Source organism: Oryza brachyantha, chromosome 6 (genome assembly GCF_000231095.2).
Source record: "Oryza brachyantha chromosome 6, ObraRS2, whole genome shotgun sequence".
NCBI classification, from domain to species: domain Eukaryota; kingdom Viridiplantae; phylum Streptophyta; class Magnoliopsida; order Poales; family Poaceae; genus Oryza; species Oryza brachyantha.
The window spans coordinates 11,095,823-11,118,980 of NC_023168.2; the positions used below are offsets into that span (position 1 = coordinate 11,095,823).

Consider the following 23,158-nt stretch of genomic DNA (forward strand, 5'->3'; position numbering starts at 1 on the left):
GGATTCCTAAGACTATGAAGCACCAAGCATACTCAGGCTGGAAGAAGTGCTAGTAGACAAGTGCTCATCGAAAAACTTTGCTTTTGCTCTCACTCCATGTTTGCTGCCGGTTAGCTTTCATTCCGGACGATCAGCTAGGCCATCATACGAGTTCTACCATCCAGCACTCGCAGCTCAGCAGTTTGGATGTGGTCAGTTGCCAGCCGATCTGTTCTTTCTTGGCAAGATTGAGATGAGGGGTCAAGTGACTTCGGCCCTGGAGTTGAACAGAATCAGTAAAATGGCCGAAGTAATTCCATTCGGATCAACAAGCTCCTTCTCTTTTGGAATCACCATCCTTGATGCTTACACCGACTGGTGGGAAGAATTGCACCAGCATCTGTTTTCAGCTGTGGTCGGCTTCTTCTGCAATCGGATTGACTCCGATTATGAGTACTCGGGCTCTAAGATAACTCTTTAACCCATCTTTCTATTGTCTGAGTATCTCAACTTTTGCATGATAACCAACATATTTCCTCCTGCAGCCCATGTCACGTCCTGAGTTTTTCCCTAGCCTAAAAATAATTAAATAATGCACTAAAAAAATTTGTTAATTAAAGTTCAAGAGAAAAAATGTATAAATTAATTTAATTAATTGGAAGCTCTTCGAGATATTCTAAAATGTCCCGAAAGCATTTTAAATTATTAATGGGATTTATATCTGAATTGCAGAGAATAAAATTTTGCTCAAATAAACTTAATAAAAATCAGCAAAATTGGAGGCAATTTCTTCTTTGCCCTCCTTCCTTTTTCTATTTTTTTCCCTTCTTTCTTTCTCCCTTTTTCCCTTTTCTTTTTCCCTTTTCTTTTTTTCCCTCCCTGGCCAAACTCCCCTCTGCAACTTCCTCCTGTGCGATCTCATCTCCACCCCAACTCCCCCAAGGTCGCACATCCTTTTCCCCCTACGGCCTCGTTTGGCTGGCGGGTAAAATGCCGGGATCCCGGCCTGTTTCCTGACCCCAAAGGGGAAGCTCACCATGAGCGGGGACAAATCCCTGGACACAAAAAAAATCCATTTGGCAAGGCCTGGGAAGGTAGGATTCCCGGCCCAATCCACTCCAAACCCTAAGGAAATCACACCACTACTCCACCTGGTGGAACTCTGCCATCGACGCCGCCAGAAAAAACAAAGACATCGGCAAGCGTCGCTACCTCGCTCGTCGTCCGCCGGCACCGCCACCTCGCTCGTCGTCCGCCGGCGCCAACGCTGCCGTCCCTTCCACGTCCTCCGGCACCACCTCCTCTCCCTCCACAGCCATCAGCGCCACCTCCTCGTTGTTCATCGGCGCCAGCACCCCCTTCCACGTCCGTCGCCGCGGCCTCTCCCTCCACAGCTACCGGCACCGCATCCTCCCTCTAGCTCCAACGCCACCGCCGTCTCCCTCCAGTCCCTCCACATCTGCCGGTTTCGTGCTCACGCTCCAACTCCGTCGACAATGCCATCAACAGGTACATCATGTGTAGCTGATCTAATCCTCCATGTTGTTTCTTGGATTAGTGCGGTCACAAATTAATTAAACTGAAGATTGTTAACGGTCACCCAAGATTTGTCTCTCGTTGCTAGTTGCAATCGATCTGTTTTTTGGTGCAGTGAATCTAACCATACAAGCAGTATTATGTCCCTACACTGTATTGAACTTTCTTTTGCTGAAATTTATTGAGTTTAGTTCAGCTTCAATATTATGTCCCTATATTGTAATGAACTTACTTTTGCTTAAATTTTTTGAGTTTAGTTCAGCTTCAATATTATGTCCATGTACTATCCTGAAGTTTATTTTTACTGAAATTTTTTGAGTTTAGTTCATCTTCAATATCATGTCCCTGCACTGTACTGAACTTTATTTTTGTTGAATTTTATTGAGTTTAGTGCAAACCTGATAAAAATATTATAGTATACATGAATCTTGTGCATTTTTCTATTGTTTGTAGTAAAAAAATGAGTTCAAGGGCTACTAGACGGGTGTGGGAGGATGAGGATGATGATATGATTCTTTTCTTTCTCCCTTCTTTGCATCTTTTGGGTACTGGTGAGGGGAGAGATAAAACACCTAGGCATACCTCAACCCAATCTAGCGCAGATAAAGTGACAGAAGTACTTGAAGGACATGTGATGAATTGTCTTGTAGCATACCGTATGGAACCGGAGGTCTTTAAAAGTATTGCTAGTTTTTTCAGAAGGAAGAATTTGGTGTGTGACACTAGGGGAGTTAGAGTTGAGGAAAAACTTGCTATGTTCATGTATATGCTATCCCATAATGCAAGTTACCAAGATATGCAGTATGAATTCAAGCATAGCGGGGAGACCATACACCGACATATTAAGGCATTTTTCGAGATAGTTCCTACTCTTGCTCACAGATTCATTAAGCCTCCTCTTGCAAACCAAACTCACTCGAAGATCTCATCAAATCCTCGCTTCTTTCCCTACTTCAAGGTGCAATACTAACTTGGTATTTGTGCAAAATAAATTATTTTTTAAAATAAAATCACTCATATTTTTATATTATTTTGACAGAATTGCTTAGGAGCAATTGATGGTACTCATGTTCCAATCACTATAAACCCTGAGATTGCAGCTCCATATAGGAACAGAAAGAGTACACTAAGCCAAAATGTCATGTTAGTTTGTGATTTTGACTTAAACATCACATTCATTTCTTGTGGCTGGGAGGGTTCTGCCACGGATGCACGCGTGCTTAGATCCACTCAGCTAAGTGGTTTCCGTGTACCCGAGGGTAAATTTTACTTGGTCGCTGGTGGATATGCCAACACTCCTTCATTTCTTGCTCCTTACCGTGGCGTTCGGTACCATCTTAAGGAGTTTGGGCGTGGTCATCGGCGGCCAACAAACTATAAGGAATTATTCAATCAAAGCCATGCATTATTGCGTAACCACATAGAGAGGGCTATTGGAGTTTTGAAGAAGCGTTTCCCGATTTTGAAAGTAGGAGCCTTTCACCCTATTGACAAACAAGTGAGGATACCAGCAGCAGCAACTGTGTTACACAATCTAATTAGAGGGTACAATGGCGATGAAAGATGGTTGGATATCAGCCACATGACCCACACAACATATCACCTGATGATTTTGTTGATGTTCCAGATGGAGACAGTGAATATAACAATCATGTTAGTGCACTTAATAATCAAACTCAGTAAGGAAATGTTATTAGGGATGCTATTGCAATGGCTATGTGGAATGATTATGTTCATGATCATCCTAATCTATTATAATTATGTACTGAAATGAGATGTACATGATATAATAAATGATTGTATTCTGCCCTTGTTTTCCTACAAAAGCAATGATGATCGGCAGAGGTTCACCAAAATTTGCTTTTCTACAAGCAAAATCTACTTCAAAAAAAAAATCACCAAAGAGCAAAAGAAGGGAAACTTCACCAAAAACCATTCTCTCGCAAAGGAAGACAACAGCCCCAGGAGGTATCAAATTTTTTATGCATTGTTTCTTTCTGAATTATCCATGTTGTGAAGTAATTTTCACAAATATTTCTAACATTTTGTATTTATTATTTCTGTAAGCAGTGGAGTGTCACGCCCAGAAATTCCTCACACGAATTTCTGAACTTAATTGTGTATTAAATCACTGTCCAGGACCAGCCAGGGTACAAAAAAGACAATATTGATTACATAACCATCGTTCTTAGAAACAACTGAAAATAACACTTAATCTAACAAAATGCAGCGGAGAGAAAAGTAGACTAGCTCCAGCGGGTATGGCTCCAGTCCACAGGCAAAGCTTCGAGGGTAGACCAGCTCACTCCTAAGAGTCTTCTCCACCAGACTCGACTTCTAACTCTGAAGGGGGAAATTGAGCAAGGCTGAGTACAAACCACCGTACTCAACAAGTAGCACGAAAGAGAGGGTAATAAATGATGCATAGGGATCATCAAGGACAGACTAGGGTTAGTTGCAATAAAGCAGCAGTTAAACAAATAATACAGATTAAAATGAATAAAGGTAATTGAATACATTAAAGGATAAGTAAATAACAGTTGTAAATACCACAACACTGTCCAACGTTACACCACGTTGTAACAGGCCCAACCACTACTCAACGTTACACCACGTTGCAGTAGTCCCGAGTGAAAACCAGTTTACTCAATTTATTAAAGCTTCACTAATCACAGTGAAGCTGGGAGTTCGCCCTTAACCGTGGGCACGGCTATTTGAATAGGTTACACTCTGATCAGAGGTGTACTACTGTACCCACAAGACACGACTCCACTACACTTGAACGTGCGCCGACATACCACCATGGCATACCAGAAAGGAGACCCTGATAGGACCCGTCTCATAACCCTCCCTATTTAATCGCACCGCACTTCGGGTTTCACCCCCTCCTTTACACCAAGTCGGGCAGTCCCCTCTTGTGCCTTGGTAGATCCGGAAGAAGCAGAGGCTTTCGTTACAGCACGATTGCCCGTTCATACTCCATCACGCCTACACTTGCCTTGGTACGTCAAATAGTTCGAAGCCATGCTTCAAATCCCACCTTACCCATTTCGGCATGTGGTTAGCACTAAATTACTTCCAGGGTTTCCTGTGAACCGGTCCTTAATTGCCATGGGTGCGACTCTCAAAACCATGCACCCACAGCCCACCATTAGCAATATTTTAGTTGACATTAACCCGAACTGGGTAATGAAACCATATCTCAGCTATTCAGAACTAAGCATGATTACATGTGATCCCATGAGCTACTTGTTCTAAGCACGGCTAAGCATTAACCTAGGCCTAACTCTAATCAAGTTACCCTTCGTCTAGCATGAATAAAGTTGGATAATCAACGGCATATTAATAAGGTTTACTCGAAAAAATAAATACAGTAAATACTTTAATTAAAACAATGCATATTTGAATAAATAAAGCAGGGATTTTGCAATAATGGGTTCAATATGATCGCAGTGAGTGCCACTTGCCTTGCTCTGGCTCCTGGGGTACTTCGGCGATAATCTCGAAGTAAACCGGCTCTTCGGTGGGGTCCAAATCTAAGCGACAAAGCACAAAAACAAATAAAACAGGCACAAACTCTACTGAAATAGTAAAGAAAGTATTTTTAATGGATTCTTGACAATTTTATGAATTTAATGAAATTTGAATGGACCTAAACAGAGACTAGATGAATTAGTTATGAATTTTAGAAGTTTTCTAGGTTTTTAAACTAAACAGAAAAATCCTAAATCAATTATTGCGCAATAAATGGTGCTGCTGACATCAGCGAGGAGAGAGGACGCGCTGACAGGTAGGGACCACCTGTCGGTGAGGGAGAGGGGGAAGGAGGGGCTGACAGCTGGGCCTGGGAGGAGAGAGGAGAGGGGGGAGACCGGGCTGACGGCTGGGGCCGCCTGTGACACCCGGAGTTTTGTCCTAAGCCTAAGATCATAAAAGAAATCCATAAATAACAATTGGCTTAATTAACTCAGGCAAATCGACTAACGGGATTTAAACTCAAATTGCAGAAGTATAAAATTTGGCCAAACAAATTAATTTAAAACTCGGCAAAAGTGGGGCTTTCCTTTTTCCCTCTTTTTTTTCCTTTCTTTTTCCCTTCCTTCTCAAATTGGGCCGAAGTCCAATTTTCCTCCTCTCCCTTTTTCTTTTTTTCTCCTTTTTCTTCTCCCTCCTTCCCGGGCCGGCCCAGCCGAGCCGGCCCACCTCTCCCCGCTCAGCCGGCCCAGCCGACCGGCCTCCTCCCCGCGCGCGCCTCCCCTCCGCCTGGGCCGCCGCCTCGGCCCAGCTCGCTCGCCCGCGCCGCGCCCGCAAATTCCGCGCCGTCTCCCTCCTCCCTCGCGCCACTAACAGGTGGGGCCCACCTGTCAGCGACCGAGCCCTCGCCAGCGCGACGCGCCGCGCCGGCCGAGTCCGAGTCCGCCGCCGCGCCGCAACCGCCGCCGCCGAGTCCTCGCCACGCCTGACTCGGTCTCCAACCTCCGTCCGACCCTAGCCGACACCGCCACCCTACAAATCCCCTCCCCGCCGCCGCGTCGCCGCTGTTTTCCCCTCCGCCACCAAGCCGCCGCTGTGCCACGCCGTTCGCCGCCGACGTGCGACCACGCCCTCTGCCGCCCGTCGTCGCCGTCCAGCCGCGCCGTCACCTCCGCCTCGGCATCGCCAACCCTCCTCCGGCTCCCGTCGCCGCCGGTGGGCACCCCACGCCCTTCGCCGCCCCTTCATCCTCTCCACCGCCGCGCCTCGTCGCCTCGCCGCCGTCTGCCGATCTCGTCACCGCGCGTCGCCCGCCGCCGCTCGTCTGCGTCACCACCTCCACCTCGCCCTCACCGACGCGCCGCCGTCTCCGTCGCTGCCGGTGAGCGCTTCCCCTCCTCTCTCTCCCGTTCCCTCCATCGCGGCCGCCGAGCTCTCCCCTCGCTGTCGTCGTCGGACTCCGCGGGTCGCCGGCAGTCCCTGCCAGACCGTCGCCCAGCTCCGCCGTCGTCACGCTGTTGTCGCGCCACCCGCGCCTTCCAGCATGGCCGCTTCCAGCGCTCGCCCGCCGTCGCCGTGCCGCCGCACTGTCGTCGCCGTGCGCCGCGCTCAGCCGCCGCCGCTCGCGCCGCCGACGTTAACGCTCCCCGGCCGCCGTCCCGCGCCGTTGCCGCCGGTCGCATCGTCGCCGCCGCGTCCGCCATCGTCGCCACCCCCGCTCGCGCCGCCGCTGCGTCGCCCGAGTCGTTGCCACTGGCCACGCTCTCCTCCCCCTCTCTGTTTCCCCCTCATTGACGAGCGGACCCCACTCGTCAGCCGACCGTTTCCCCCTCCCTTCCTCTCTCTCCTCCCCGGGCCCGCGTGTCAGTCTCTCCTTCCCCCTCTCCCTCACCGACAGGTGGTCCCCACCTGTCAGCCGTCAGCGCTTCCTCTCTCCTCGCTGACGTCAGCAGCCCCATTAATTGTGCAATAATTGATTTAGGACTTTTCTGCTTAGTTAAAAACCCAGAAAACTTCTAAAATTCATAAGTAATTCATCTAGTGTCTGTTTAGGTCCATCCAATTTTCATTAAATTCATAAAATTGTAAAGAATCCATTAAAAATACTTTCTTTTGCTGTTTCAGTAGAGTTTGTGCCTGTTTTATTTATTTTTGTGCTTTGTCGCTTAGATTCGGACCCCGCCGAAGAGCCGATTTACTTCGAGATCGTCGCCGAAGTTCCCCAGGGGCCAGAGCAAGGCAAGTGGCACTCATCTTTGATCATATTGAACCCATTATTGCAAATTCCCCGCTTTATTTATTCAAATATGCATTGTTTTAATTAAAGTATTTACTGTATTTATTTTCTTCGGGTAAACCTTATTATTATGCCGTTGATTATCCAACTTTATCCATGCTAGACCAGGGGTAACTTGATTAGAGTTAGGCCTAGGTTAATGCTTAGCCGTGCTTAGAACAAGTAGCTCATGGGATCACATTTAATCATGCTTAGTCCTGAATAGCTGACATAATGATTCATTACACGGTTCGGGTTAATGTCAGCTAAAATATTGATAATGGTGGGCTGTGGGTGCATGGTTTTGAGAGTTGCACCCATGGCAATTAAGGACCGGTTCACGGGAAACCCTGGAAGTAATTAAGTGCTAACCACATGCCGAAATGGGTAAGGTGGGATTTGAAGCATGACTTCGAACTATTTGACGTACCGAGGCAAGGGTAGGCGTGATGGAGTATGGAAGGGAAATCGTGGTGTAACGAAAGCCTCTGCTGCTTCCGGATCTACCAAGGCACAAGAGGGGACTGTCCGACTTGGTGTAAAGGAGGGGGTGAAACCTGAAGTGTGGTGCGATTAAATAGGGAGGGTTATGTGACGGGTCCTATCACGGTCTCCTTTCCGGTATACCATGGTGGTATGTCGGCGCACGTTCAAGTGTAGTGGAGTCGTGTCTTGTGGGTACAGTAGTGCACCTCTGATCAGAGTATAATCTATTCGAATAGCCGTGCCCACGGTTACGGGCGAGCTCCCAGCTTCACTGTGATTAGTGAACCTTTAATAACTTGAGTAAACTGGTCTTTCACTTGGGACTACTGCAACGTGGTGTAGCGTTGAGTAGTGGTTGGGCCTGTTGCAACGTGGTGTAACGTTGGAAAGTGTTGTGGTATTTTACAACTGTTATTTACTTATCCTTTACTGTATTCAATTACATTTATTCTTTTTAATCTCTGTTATTTGTTTAACTTCTGCTTTATTGCAACTAACCATAGCCTGCCCTTGTTAAACCCTATGCATCATTTATTTCCCTCTTTTCCGTGTGACTTGTTGAGTACGGTGGTTTGTACTCAGCCTTGCCCAAGTTTTCCCCCTTCAGAGCTAGAAGTTGAGTCCGATGGAGGTGTCTCTCAGGAGTGAGCTGATCTACCATCGAAGCTTTGCCTGTGGACTGGAGCCGTACCCGCTGGAGCTAGTCTACCATTTTCTTTCCGCTGCATTTCCGCTAGAATAAGTGTTATTTTCAGTTGTTTCTAAGAACGATGGTTATGTAATCAACATTGTCTTTTTGTGTACCCTGGCTGGTCCTGGACAGGGATTTTAATACACAATTAAGTTCAGAAATTCCTGTGAGGAATTTCTGTGCGTGACACCGCCTATCGGCGGCCACGGAACAGAGAGGAGGGGGAGAGGAGTTCGGCCGAGAGAGGAGGAAAGCAGCGACCGGCCGAGCGGCCGGCGGTGGGTGGCGACGGCGGGAACCAGCGGCGATGGCGGAGAGCGGCGACGGCGACGACCCGGCAAGCGGCGGCGCGACAGCCGGCGCCGGAGACGCCGACCGCGCCGAGAGGAGGGCGGCTCGGGGAGGGCGACGTCGGCGGCGCGACAGGAGGGCGGTGGCATTCCGGCGACGACGGGGTTGCGTCGGTGATGGCGAGGTGGGGGTGACGTCAAGCGGGGGGGGCGATGGTAACGTCCAAGGCGCGCACGCGCACGGCAGCGGCGGCGGCCTCGGCGGCATCCCGCGGAGAGGAAAAGAGGGGAAGAGGGCAGCAGAAGGGCTCACCGGGGATGGGAACGACAGCGGCGAGTCGGCGAGGCGGCGGGACAGGTGGCGACGTCCGACGGCGACGACCGGGCGATGGGGTCGGGGGTGGCGACGGTGAGACTGGGTGCGGCGGCGAATGGGTGGCTAGAGGAAGCGAGGGCACTGGGGATGCCCACCGGCGATGACAGGGTTGGCAGCACGTCGGCAACGTCGGGCGGAGGTGGTGACGGTGCTCCGCGGTGGTGACTGTCGGCGGGGCATGAGATTGGACACGACGGCGACGGCGACGGAGGTTGGGGGCGGCGGCGGAACGGGAACGAGTGCGGCGGCGTGCGGCGACTAGGCTTTATAGGGGACATGGCGCGGCTAGGGCGGAGGCTGTGGTTGGAGACCGAGTCGGCCCCGGCGGCGGATTCGCCGGCGGCCATTGCGGCCGCAGACTCGGCCGACGTGGGGAGGCGATGCGGACTTCGCCGCGGCGTGGGAGCGGATTGGCGAAGCTGGGCCGGCGGCTCGGGGTAGCTGGGTCGAGCGGCGGCCCAGGAGGGAGAGAGGAGGCGCGCGCGCGGGAGGGGGGGCCGGTCTGCTGGGCCGGCCTGGAGGAAGGGGAGATGGGCTGGCTGGCCGGCCCGGGAAGGAGGAAGGGGAGGCAAATTGGACTTCGGCCCAATTTGAGAAGGAAGGGAAAAAGAAAGGAAAATGGAGGGGAAAAAGGAAAACCCTACTTTCGCCAAGTTTTAAATTAATTTGTCTGGCCAAATTTTATACTCTGTAATTTGCGTTTAAATCATGTTAATCGATTTGCGAACCTTGATTTAATTAAATTAATTTCTCTTAGAGGGATTATTCCTGAGTTAATTAAGCCAATTGTTATTTACAATTTCCTTTACGATTTTAGGCTTGGGACAAAACTCCGGGTGTGACATGGAGTTTCTTGGGATATGAAGCTTGGGATGATTGTTGCTGATGACCCTACAGTATGGAGTAATATCTGTTTTGTAAGTTCTTTTCACAAGTTCCCGTGATTGCCATAAATTCTCCTACTCAATTGTCTCATTTTTTTTATTATTAACAGTCTTTTCCTCGAGCTAAGAAGTTCCGCAACAAACCTTTTCCTATCTTTGAAGCTTTAGGGGAGTTATATGATTGTAATTTATTAATTCTCACATCTATCTATAAACCATTCAAACCATCATTTATTTATCTATTGACATGCATTATCTCTTCTTGACTAGGTCAAACTGCTGAGGGCCTCTTAAGCTTCACATCCCTTCAGCCAACAAATACACAAGATCAAACAACAAACCCACAAGATGATGTTGTTACAGAAATAGGTGCTGATGAGTTTGACAATTAGGATGACATGACCAACGATGATCCAACCACAACAAGTGAGCATATAGAAGTGGAGGCATCAACTCAATTCAATGAAAGACAATCTGCCAGTACTTCAAGAAATAGGCCCCTGAGGATAAAAGACAGAAGAACCCCAAAAGACGCAAGCAAAATGGTAACGTGGCTGAAATGATGGAGAAGTATATAGAGCTACGACATAAACAAGTTGAGGATGAAATGGCACGGGAGAAAGAGCCTGCGAAGCAAGTTGATGAATATTCAATCAAGAATTGTATTGCTGTCTTGAGCACAATGAAAGAACTGTCCCCTGAGGAAAATGCACATGCATTTAATGTTTTCAAGGATACTCAGAATAGAGAGATCTTCATGAGTGCTGATCCGATGTCTAGAATTTTGTGGCTGAGACTTCAGATGGTGAGTGGCACTTGTGATTATGATATTGTATTTTCATTACTGTCATCCTAGCATGTTGTGTTTAATTTTAATATTTCTTGCATTAACAGGGTCAATATACATGAGATTGGACTTTTTTGTGAGGTATGTCAATATAGAGGTGTTCTGGGCTGCATATGTCCTAGCTATTTATTGTGATTATTGGTTACTAATTAACAAAAATAAGTACTCATATTGTTGTATATAAATGAACTATTCTTTATGATCCATTGGTAGTGTTCTTTTGGCAGCTAGTGTTATTCTGACATGAATGGACATAAACTAGCAAAGAAAATTACACATACATGACTTTGGATAATGTTCTACTATACATAAGTAGTGTTCAGTTATGAACTTTGGTGTGCTGATATATTGCTCATGCAAAGTTTCAGCCCAGTGCAGAGGCATGTTTTCCAGTTTCATGTTTAGTAGAGAAATGTACGTTCCCTTTTTCAAATTATCAACATGGATAGATATTCAGTATATATAGCTAATCTTTTTGGTCTATACATCAAACTGATTGTATTTTACACGAGTGTCTTGATTTTAATCTTTCATTTGATTGCAATGCTCATATATCTTGCTACCATTTTTTCATACAGGTAATGGAGATACTACTATAGGGTGAAGAACGAATGCTAAAACTAGCAAATATAGGAAGCTTTGAGCAACTCTTGTAGCAAAATCTTCTTCGATTCTTAATATTATGGACAAAATTAGATTTTGGAAGTTGAGACTCTTAGTTTTTGGTTCCTAAATGTATTGGGTATTGATTCATGTGTTGTGGATTCTGGGAAAGTAGAATTCACTACTTGTGGATTCAGGGATTGCACCAATCTTGGTCTCTATTAGCATGCACTTTGTTTAGTACTACAATATTCATTCTGGGATTGTAATTATTCATCTGATTTCATGCTATTTAATAACGTTTTTTAGTATTTATGAATTTTATAATTAATTAATTTAGATATATTGATGTTGTATTCAAAATTTTTCAAGTGGTATTCAAAAGACCACAAGCATTATGTCCATCCGTGGTCATCAAAGAGAACACCTGTGTAATGCTGCTGGCCCATGCATTTTGTCCGTCCGTGGGAGGGGAACGATGGAGGGGATTGGGTGGTGGGAGGGGATCCACCCCATCACACCCTGGTGGTGTTTTCCCTCGGGAAAATTATACACATGAGCCAAACAAGGCCTACAGTGCGGCACATCTCCCCTTCCCCTAGGCCAAGCCCCACATCCTCTATAAATTCCCCCTAGAGGTTTGCCTCTTTTCTCTGTCTCCCTCTCCCGTGCACCTCCAGCCGCCTCCTGTCTAGCAGCGAGCAGCAGTGTAGCCGTCTACCGGTTCCTTCCCCTAAATCTCAGGTTTTGATGACTTTTCCTTGTGCGAATCAATCTAAATTCATCAAGTGATTAATTGTTTAGGTTTCCTTGCCGAACAGCGAGGAACAACAGCAATTCATCGCTAATCTCTCCACCAAATCTCAGGTTCACATACGTTTTACTCATGTGAATCAATCTATTTTTGATCTACCGTGTAATGGCTTAGATTTTCTAATCTATTAGCTAGCATGAGATTGATCTAAAATGCGGAGTTTAATTTCATACACGTACATTGGTTTTACGTTAAAGTCGTTTAGTTTCGAGTTTAGCGAGTCATTAAATCTCGTCATTGTTCCGCTAACAGTGCACATGTTCACATTTTTGGTTCTGATTCGTGGACGTTTCGATTCTGTCATGCGTATGCACGTTCCGTTCGTGATTTCCCGAGCCGCGGCCTAACCCACGCTCGAAGTCCCCATCGCCTCCCTCCTCCCACTCCTCCTTTTCACTCCCCTTCCGGCCAGCAGGCTGTGACCCAACCCGCGCCGAGGCCCAAGCTCGCTCCCTCTCCTCCTCTGGGCCACTGACAGGTGATCCCCACCTGTCAGCCCCGTCGTCTTCCTCCGGCCTGTCACCGCGCTTCTGCGCCTCACTGTCGCAGCAGCCGTGCGCCGCTACCGCTCACCTCCTCCACGCCGCCCTCGCTGTCGCGCTCGCGCCGCTCGTGCCACACCTGCGCCAGGACGCCCGTCGCGCCGTGGTGCTGCCGGCCATCGCCTTCCCCGTTGTCCCGCCTCTCCTCTGCCTCTCCTTGCCACCCTGCCCGCGTGTGTAGTGAGCGCGAGCCGTCACCCCGCACCGAGCCGCTGCCGCGTGCCGTGCCAGTCGCCTTCCACCCGCACCCACGCAACTACCTCCCCCGCTTTCCTCGGGTGTCGCCGAATTCGCCCGCCGCCAACCAACCCCGCAACCACCATCGTGCCATCCGCACCCATAATTCCCCCTCGGCCACCGCTCACTCCCTTTCTCCTGCTCGAGCCGCCGTCGCCCTTCTTTGCCTCTCCCATGCTCACTCCTTGCCGCCGCCGCTAGAGTGCCGATGCTGCCATAGCCTTCTCCACGCCCCGTTCTCCTGACGACGTTGCTGCCTCGGGCCTCCTTGGCCGTCGCCACCGTCTTCCCGGCCGACCGTCGCTGCCGTCCCCCGTTCCCCTTCATCCCCTGCCGTGCCCACGCCGGTGCTACCCGCCGTTGCGCCGCTTGGCCAATGCTACCACCTCCTCCCTTGCGTCGCCATCTTCGTGCCACATCTCCCCTCCCCTTCGGCTCACGCTCGCGTCGCCACCCGTCGCCTGTCTTCGCCGCGTAGTCGCTTGCCGCCACCGCTACAGTGTGCCACCGTCGCCTCGCCGCTAGCCTACCCGTCTAGCCACCTAGCTGCTGCTGCTCGGCAGCCACCGTGCACGCATGCGTGTTTGGCCACCGCTGCCCGCTCGCCTGTCGTCGTCGCTGCCAGTGCTCGGCGCCATCCATCCCAGTAGCACCATCGCTTGCCAACCACCACGGCTCCCGCGCACCGCCCAGGCTGGCTCGGTTGGCGCGGTTCCTCCCATCTCTCTCTGTTTTGTCTCACTGCCGGGTGGGCCCGGGTCATCAACTCTCCCCTCTCTCTCCCGGTGGGCCCCCTATGTCATTCTCATTGCCCCGCAGCCAAGTGGGTCCCGTCTCTTAATGTCTCTCTGTTGACGTCAGCGCCTCCAGTTAATTTCGCAATAAATCAATTAATGTTTTCTGTTTAGTCTAAAAACCCATAAAACTTCTAAAATTGATAACTAATTCATCTAGTCTCCATTTTAGTCCATTCAAATTTCATTAAATCTTGAAAAATGCCAATAATCCATTAAAGATAGTTTCTTTCTCTGTTTCAGTAGTTTTATAGCCTGTTTTTGCTTATTTGCTCTGTTTGTTGTAGGTTTTTCGCCCATCGAAACACCGATCATTCCCAAAGTTGTTGCCGAAGATCCTCGTGGGTTAGAGAAAGGCAAGTGGCACCCCTATTTAATCATATTGACCCCAATATTTATAAAATTCCCCACTTTAAATTCAAACATGCATTATTTTATGCAATTTACTTTACTTTATCTATTGGGCTATTACCTTTTTATCCGTTGAATTCCCATTTATTATTATTGTTATGCTAGAGTTAATTTGATTAGAATTGGGATTAGGCAATGCTTAGCATGACTTAGTTCAACTAGCTCACAAATTATCATTTAATTACTGTTAGACTTGATAGACTCTATAGCAGTTGTTAATCATGATTAATCTCCCATTGTGGATTAAATACAACTAAAATATTGCTTATGGTAGGCTGTGGGTGCATGGTTTTGAGAGTCGCGCCCATGGCAATTAAGGACCGGTTCTTGGAAAACCCTGGAAGTTTTACCCGTACTAACCACAAAATAAAATGGGTAAGGTGGGATTTGAAGCATAGCTTCAAACTATTTGATGTACCAAGGCAAGGGTGGGCGTGATGGAGTACGAAAGCCTATGCTGCTTCTGGATTCACCAAGGCATAAAAGGGGACTGGCTGACTTAGTGTAAAGGAGGGGGTGAAACCTGAAGTGTGGTGCGATTAAATATGGAGTGTTATGTGATTGGTCCTATCACAGTTTCCTTTCCGTGGTATCGTGCTGATACACCGGCGCACTTTCAAGTCTAGTGGAACTGTGTCTTGTGGATAAAGTTGTACACCTCTAATCAGAGTAAAAACTGGGTTAGACGGACCCTAAATAACTTGATTAATATGGAACTAGTTTGACCCTATCAACGTGGCGTAAGATTGGTAGTGGTTTGGGTTTATCGCAACGTGGTGTAACATTCGGTAGTGGTCTGGGCCTGTTGTAACGTGGTGTAACGTTGGACAATGGATGTTTATTTTAAATGTTTACTTTACTTGTTTTACTCTGCTTTATTACTGCTTTACTAAATAAATGATGCTTTGCGCAATTTAACCTTAGCCTATTTCTTGAAATCCTATTGCATTCTGTAACATACTAGAAATTTAGGGTAAATTTTTTGCGAAAATGTTTTTTTAGTTTCGTACTTTGTCTTGTCGAGTTGGAGCTCTTAAGTCCATTCCATCCCTTTCCCTTTTATTTTTTTTCCTATCTGTCACCGTCTATCTAAATCACTGTCATCGGTTCAAATACATCCATGATTAACCATTACCTGATTCCCACCATTGATTCCAGAGTCCAGTGTTAATCCATTTTCTTTTACAATTATCTGCTTATCAAGTTCATGCAACAAAATTCCAGCGTTCATAAATACCCTTATTAGAAGTCATGTTGATATCCAGAAATTTTTTTAGTCGCATTTATTTAATTTTGTTTCATCTGATTTCTAGCCAAGTACCATATCAAATCTCTATCCATACTACTATCCACATTCTGAAATCCCTATATTCATCTCTAAGACACCTCAAATATAAATGTCTGAGTTCGCTACTTGGGAAGTTCTACCGAATCCTACGCGAATTGCCGTCTACTAAATTATCTGCCATCAAATTCAAATTCTTCGAGAAACACTTGATATCAACCATCGCCACCAAAATCTCTAACCGTACCACCCTCAACTCGAATAGCCCAATCTCAATTTTTATATTCATATTTTATCAAACTCATATAAAATCAAAAATCGTTGAATTCGTTTATTCCGATTTACCGCCGATCTCACGCGAACCGCTGTTTCGTTCATTCATCTGTCCCTCCAATCCATCCATTCAGCCAGCCATCCATCCAACTCTATCTCGCTCTATCTGTTTCCTCTCATACCGGCGGCGCTGCACACCGTTTGGCCGGCCACCACGGCCACGCAGCTGCTTCCCAGCCACCTCGTCGCCACGCGTCTTCGACAGAAGCACAGTCTCGCCACCGACGTACCAGCAGCCAACTCTAAGTCGAGTTCGTCGTCGTCTCCTCGCCACCGCCTCTCTCCACTGCCTCTCTGCACCAGTAGCCACCCACTTCATCCTTCCTGGCCACCACCCATGGAGGAAAGTGAGGCCCCTACCTCCTCTTACTTTCCCCGAGAACGGCCAAAGCTTGCATCGCCGGAGTTACTATCGCCGACGCCGTGAAGCTGCCGGTCACACTGCAGCCGGCGATGCTGTTCTTCAGAATTCGTCGAGCACGTTGTCTCTTCTTCGAAATCAAGGTATCCATTACTTTCTCCATAACAGTTTGCCTATTTGCCCTCATTTTCCCGAACCAAATCACCGCCGGAACCCACCGGCGTCGCCGCCGCCCGTCGCTCCCCTGTTCTCCCCCTACCGGCGCACGTCGCGCCGCTGCTCCCGGCCGCCCCGGCCTCGGCTGAGGCTGCAGCATGGTTCGCCTCCCTTCCCAGGACCTTCCCCGGCCGCCACCTTCACCGGAGCTCGCCGGAATCGGCGCTTCCATGGTCGCCGTCGCCATCCTGAACCAGCCGCCGCCGCCAGCCTCCTCGCCGGCGCTGCAGCCGCCTTCACCGAGGGAAACGGGTTCCCCTCGGCTCCCTGGGCCGTAGCCATCCTCCCCTAGCCACCTGACCTCCCAGCTGGCCGCCCCCTCCCTCCCTGTAGCCTGCACGGGACAGGAAGAAAGAAGAACGCAGGAAGAAGAACGATGGGGGAGAAAGAAGGAGAGAGAGGGAAAAAAAAGAAAAGAAAAGAAAAAAAAGAAAGAGGAGAAGAAAAGGAGAAAAAAAGAGAGAGAAAAGAAGTTAAAGAAAAATAATAATAATAAGAGGAGAAGGAGAAAATAAAATAATTAGAGTCCATCCCAATTTCTTTTTCTATTCAAAATAAATTCAAAAACTATTTTTTTCCCTGATTCAAATAATTCTTTTGACCCTCAAATCTCGGATTTAAAATCCGAAAGCATCATCTGGCTCCTTGAGTCATTCCCAATTCAACGGCGATATTTTCGTCGCCATCCGAAACTTCGAAGTCAAATCCTAATTTTGATCCTATAGTTTATTTCTTTTAGTATCTTGAATCTGTTCAAATTTTTATCCAACCCTTGATCCGATAAACTGTTGTGGCTAACTGTCCTTATCTATCTAAATTATATTACCCAGATTTAGAGCTCACCCTAAAATATCGATGCCATTCAGAGCGTCGAGTTCATATCATCCATTCCGACCTGACATCATTTGATTCCTAAATTATTTTGTTCTTATACACCAAATCGCATATAATTCAAACTATTGATTTAATTCAATAGCTTAGCATTCTACCATCATTGGCTAACCATTCCTTTGATTTGAGCCAACCATACTTGATCCATTTATTCTCTTCCAATATGTATTTTAATTTTAAATGCGTATGCAATTCACACGGTTAATCTTGTTTCCAATTTAATCATCTATAACACTCACCGACTATAAATCCATTTATATTCCTTTATTTGTGTCTGTCTATAACAATATTTTGGGTTAAACACCAAGTTTGTCCGGTGTTTAACACATGAGATCCCCCACTCATCTTATAAATCCACATATTGTCATAGTACAATCATCCCAGCCTATAACCCTAGCCTCCGTTATCATCGTTTGCATTTATAAGCCCTAAACCATATCTGTCCGAACTTTAACCCTAATCATGTACTTCGAAACAACCAGAGCCTATTCAAATTCACCCATCTGTTAATTTGTTACGATATCTTTTAGAACCACCGCTTCAAGCTATCATACGACCATGCCATCATGACTCACACATTGATTCAGGTATCGACAGTCTCCTGACTCCAAGCCTACATAGTTTATCCCAAAATAACCTCCTCAGACTTATCGTTTTCTCTCTGGACACACTACCACATAGCCTCCCCATTTATAGTTTAAACTCTTATTCCTATCAAGCTTAACAAGCCATAAACTTCAACCAGCCACTGTCTATCAGTATTTTCTTCAAATTTCAACCTTCGTCCTGAGTTATACTCGATTTCCATTTATGTGGTATTTAAATCAATCCCACATTATGCAAAGCCACATCAAATCATAACGCAATTCCTTGATATCACTCACTTTTGATATCTATCATCCACCGCTCTAATTCTAGATCGTAACCATCTAGCTATACCATCATGATGTTAATCCGAGATCAGTCTAAAAGCCTTCCGAATCTCTCCAATCACCTGTGCAGCTGTTATCTCTTTAGCTAGCTCCAACTTTTTGTTGTTATTTTATTGTTTATTCATAGCTTTTAGTTTTATGGTTTTGTTTATTGCTTGTTCTTGTGTGCGTGCACTAGATCGTGTGGAAGAAAAGTCTATCAAACCGTTGCAGGAGCTGACGTGGACCCAGACGACTGCATTGAAGCTCCCAGAAAACCACATATTGCAAGGCAAGCCACGAAACCATCCTTTGATCATCTTGAGAACCTAAGTAGAGAACCACTTAGTTATTTTACGCATTATTTACTTGCAAAGTTATTTTGGCGTATTCTTACTTTCAAATAACCATGTTACATTAGTTATCGCGTTGTACTTAATTTACTATTATTGCCGATACCATAAACCACCATACCCTGTTCCCTGATAACCTAGGTATAGGATGAACAATTCATCAGATTAATATTATAGTGGATAATAGTACCAAACTTCTACACACATACATATGTTTTGCCCGTCGTCACCTGATGACGCTATCGGGCTGCATAAAATATTGTTTTGATATAAATCACTCGCCTTGAGTGATGTGGAAGGTGACTTCGGGTGAAGGTTGATGTTGTGGATATTATGACATGTATTATTGTATGTATATGCTGTGTTAATTTAATTGCTTCCCCGGATATAAGGATAAAAACCCTCTTATGCCATGGAAAGTGATATAATTCGCGCCCATCCACATGACCGAGTAATCGGACTTAACTTAGTACGTGGTCCCATTATATGAACGACTGTTAGAGGCTCTAGGAGCATATAGGAGTGGACATGTGTAAGAGGCCGCGGGCCAAGTTGACATGATCTTACAACAGTGGCACCCGTGAAAGCAACGACCCTACTATGCCTTGCTTGTGGCCGAGCAAGTGCCCGACTGCTAGGACGAACGATATCCCACTGGCCGGTACTAGTAGTAAGTGGAACTAATAAACGGTTATGTTATCTTGACTTTGATCCAGTCGTGGTATCGTGTGGGTAAAGCTGGGCAGACGCTGTAGAGTCGTATTGTATTCGAATGCGCCGTTCTCCCGGTTAATGGAGATGTGTCATTGGGTGATTCCTATTTCTTATGGTATGAGTAGATTTTATAATTAAAATTTGGAGTGGAATAAGATGAGGATGTTGGTAATTGACATTGCCATGTTTTAAACTGTCGATTTCTAAATGTTTACAAATAAATTGGTTTATCAAAGTAAGGAAAAACTATTTATAATAGGCTTGTTATCAACCCACCTTGATGAACCCTATATCCTTGTACTACTTGCATGTACTTTACTTGTAATCTTGGTTTGTGGTTTGCTGGGTACGTTCGTACTCACCCCTTGCATAAAATGTGGTTCAGAAGAGCAGGTCTTCATCAAGGTTGCTCGTGTTAGGGCCGCTCCCTTCGCTCAGGCTCGCCTGTGGTGTTGTTGGGTCTTCTGCTTGCTGCTTGGTTGGTCTCTTTTGAAAACTAGGCCGACGTGCCATATTTCCGCTGCTAAGCAAGTTTTCCTCGCTGAGCTGGTGCTTTTATACCTTTTCTGTGCGCAACTGAATCCTGGACAGTTGTGCGTGTGGGATCCCTGTTTATTTCAGGTACATCCCCACACATTCTTTATTCTTCCTCTCTTGGGTGTTACTTGCTAAGTACAGTGGTTTGTGCTTAGTCTTGCTTAATTTTTCCCCCACCAGAGCAACTGCCAGAGTTTCAGTCAGAAGGTCATCCGCAAGGTTGAAGTGAGGTTCAGTCTATAGTCAAGAATGCCTATGGTGTGGAGCCATCATCGCCAACTGAAGCCGAAGATTAAATGGTTTAGTTTGTTAATCTTTTTCCGCTGCATTTCAATAGATAATTGTTTTTAATTGTTTTTAAGTTATGAAACTGTGTATTAATTTGTCATAGTGTATACTCGGGCTCATTCCTGGACCGAGATTTAATATGCCATTGTTAGGAAATTAATTTGGTGTAAATTTCTAGGCATGACAGCCCACTCTTGCGGTCCCTGCCACCAGCAGAAGTGGTAAACCGATTGAATATTCTACGTCGTCTCTCCCAACTCTCGGACATGGTGCACCTTCTCCCTCCGACTACATCAAGAACTTCTCGAATCCACCCAGCCCTTTGAGAAGACCTAAGAGGAGCAAGAAGGTCACTTTAGCTCCGAAGAAGAAGAACCCCAAGGCCTTGCCGATTCTAACGTCATCAGCTGTCACGCCCAGAAATTCCTCACACGAATTTCTGAACTTAATTGTGTATTAAAATCCCTGTCTAGGACCAGTCAGGGTACACAAAAATACAATGTTGATTACAAAACCATCGTTCTTAGAAACAACTGAAAATAACACTTATTCTAACGAAAATGCAGCGGAAAGAAAGGTAGACTAGCTCCAGCGGGTACGGCTCCAGTCCACAGGCAAAGCATCGACGGTAGACCAGCTCACTCCCGAGAGTCTTCTCCACCGGACTCAAGTTCTATCTCTGAAGGGGAAAATTGAGCAAGACTGAGTATAAACCACCGTACTCAACAAGTAACACGGAAAAGAGGGTAATAAATGATGCATAGGGATTATCAAGGGCAGGCTAGGGTTAGTTGCAATAAAGCACCGGTTAAACAAATAACAGAGATTAAAATGAATAAAGGTAATTGGATACACTAAAGGATAAGTAAATAACAGTTGTAAAATACCACAACACTGTCCAACGTTACACCACGTTGCAACAGGCCCAACCACTACTCAACGTTACACCACGTTGTAGTAGTCCCGAGTGAAAACCAGTTTACTCAAGTTATTAAAGGTTCACTAATCACAGTGAAGCTGGGAGTTCGCCCATAACCGTGGGCACAGCTATTCGAATAGATTATACTCTGATCAGAGGTGTACTACTGTACCCACAAGACACGACTCCACTACACTTGAACGTGCGCCGACATACCACCATAGTATACCGGAAAGGAGACCGTGATAGGACCCGTCACATAACCCTCCCTATTTAATCGCACCGCACTTCAGGTTTCACCCCCTCCTTTACACCAAGTCGGGCAGTCCCCTCTTGTGCCTTGGTAGATCCGGAAGCAGCAGAGGCTTTCGTTACACCACGATTGCCCGTCCATACTCCATCACGCCTACCCTTGCCTTGGTACGTCAAATAGTTCGAAGTCATGCTTCAAATCCCACCTTACCCATTTCGGTATGTGGTTAGCACTTAATTACTTCCAGGGTTTCCCGTGAACCGGTCCTTAATTGCCATGGGTGCGACTCTCAAAACCATGCACCCACAGCCCACCATTATCAATATTTTAGTTGACATTAACCCGAACCGGGTAATGAATCATTATTACCGCTATTCAGAACTAAGCATGATTAAAGGTGATCCCATGAGCTACTTGTTCTAAGCACGGCTAAGCATTAGCCTAGGCCTAACTCTAATCAAGTTACCCTTGGTCTAGCAATGAATAAAGTTGGATGATCAACGGCATAATAACAAGGATTACCCGAAGAAAATAAATACCATAAATACTTTAATTAAAACAATGCATATTTGAATAAAGAAAGCGGGGAAATTTGCAATAGCGGGTTCAACATGATCAAAGATGAGTGCCACTTGCCTTGCACTGGCCCCTGGGGAACTTCGGCGACGATCTCGAAGTAAACCGGCTCTTCGGCGGGGTCTGAATCTAAGCGACAAAGCACAAAAATAAATAAAACAGGCACAAACTCTACTGAAACAACAAAAGAAAGTATTTTTAATGGATTCTTGATAATTTTATGAATTTAATGAAATTTGAATGGACCTAAACGGAGACTAGATGAATTACTTATGAATTTTAGAAGTTTTCTGGGTTTTAAGACTAAACAGAAAAGTCCTATATCAATTATTGCGCAATTAATAGGGCTGCTGACGTCAGCGAGGAGAGAAGAGGCGCTGACGGGTGGGGGCCACCTATCGGTGGGAGAGAGGGGGAGAGGAGAGGCTGACAGCTAGGCCCCACGGGAGGAGAGAGGGAGGAGGGGCGCGGCGGCGGCTGACGGGTGGGACCCGTCGGTCAGAGGGAGAGAGAGCAGGGGAGCGGGGAGAGCAGCTCGGCCGACGGCGGCAACAGCGGCGGCGCGCGGCACGGTGGCGACGGTGCGACGACGACGACCGGCGTCCGGCGACGGCGCGCGGCGCACGACCGAGGCGGCGGCGCACGCGGCGCAGCTGGGCAAAGCGGCGGCGACAACGACCGGGCGACGAGCGCGGGCATGCACGGGCGCGGGTGGCGGCGGCTTGACCATGGCGTCGCGAAGGCGACGACGACAGCGGCGGGCGGCGGCAATGACGCGGACCGCAGACGTCCGGTGACGGCGTGCAGCTCGGTGGCGGTCGGCCGGGAAGGAAAAGATGGAGGGGAGGAGGAAGGAGACGCTCACCGGCGGCAGCGACCATGCGGGTGAGTCGACGAGGTCGAGGCGGAGGTGGTGACGCGGGTAGGCGCGGTCGATCGGCGATGGCGGCGGTGATCGATCGGCGACGGTGAGGAGGTCGGGCGCGGCGGCGACCGAGTGGCGAGAGGATGCGCGGCGCTGGGGATGCTCACCGGCGACAACAGCGGCGGCAACCAGACGGCGACGGCGGGGCGGAGGTGGTGACAGTGCTCCGCGGTGGCGACCGGCGGCGAGACGCGAGATCGATCGGCGATGGTGGAGGACAGTGCGACGGCGGCGAGAGCTTCGGGCGGAGAGGGAAAAGTGGGCGGCGGCGCGGCGGCGGTGGGGATTTATAGCGCGGGGAGGCCAGCTAGGACGGGGCGGCGGGTGGAGACCGAGTCGGCGACGCGGCGGCGGCGC

General features: G+C 47.5%; 1 protein-coding gene across 1 annotated transcript in view; it reads left to right on the plus strand.

The window, feature by feature from the left end:
* Positions 1 to 20,158, plus strand: part of LOC121054711 — a 40,699-nt gene extending 20,541 nt beyond the window's left edge. Inside the window, exons 2-5 of the mRNA XM_040525156.1 lie at positions 15,662 to 16,361; positions 18,436 to 18,528; positions 19,689 to 19,924; positions 20,021 to 20,158. Coding sequence (XP_040381090.1) covers positions 15,662 to 16,361; positions 18,436 to 18,528; positions 19,689 to 19,924; positions 20,021 to 20,083 — 1,092 coding nt within the window. The 3' untranslated portion in view covers positions 20,084 to 20,158. The remainder of the gene's footprint in view (positions 1 to 15,661; positions 16,362 to 18,435; positions 18,529 to 19,688; positions 19,925 to 20,020) is intronic.
* Positions 20,159 to 23,158: the final 3,000 nt, after the last annotated feature.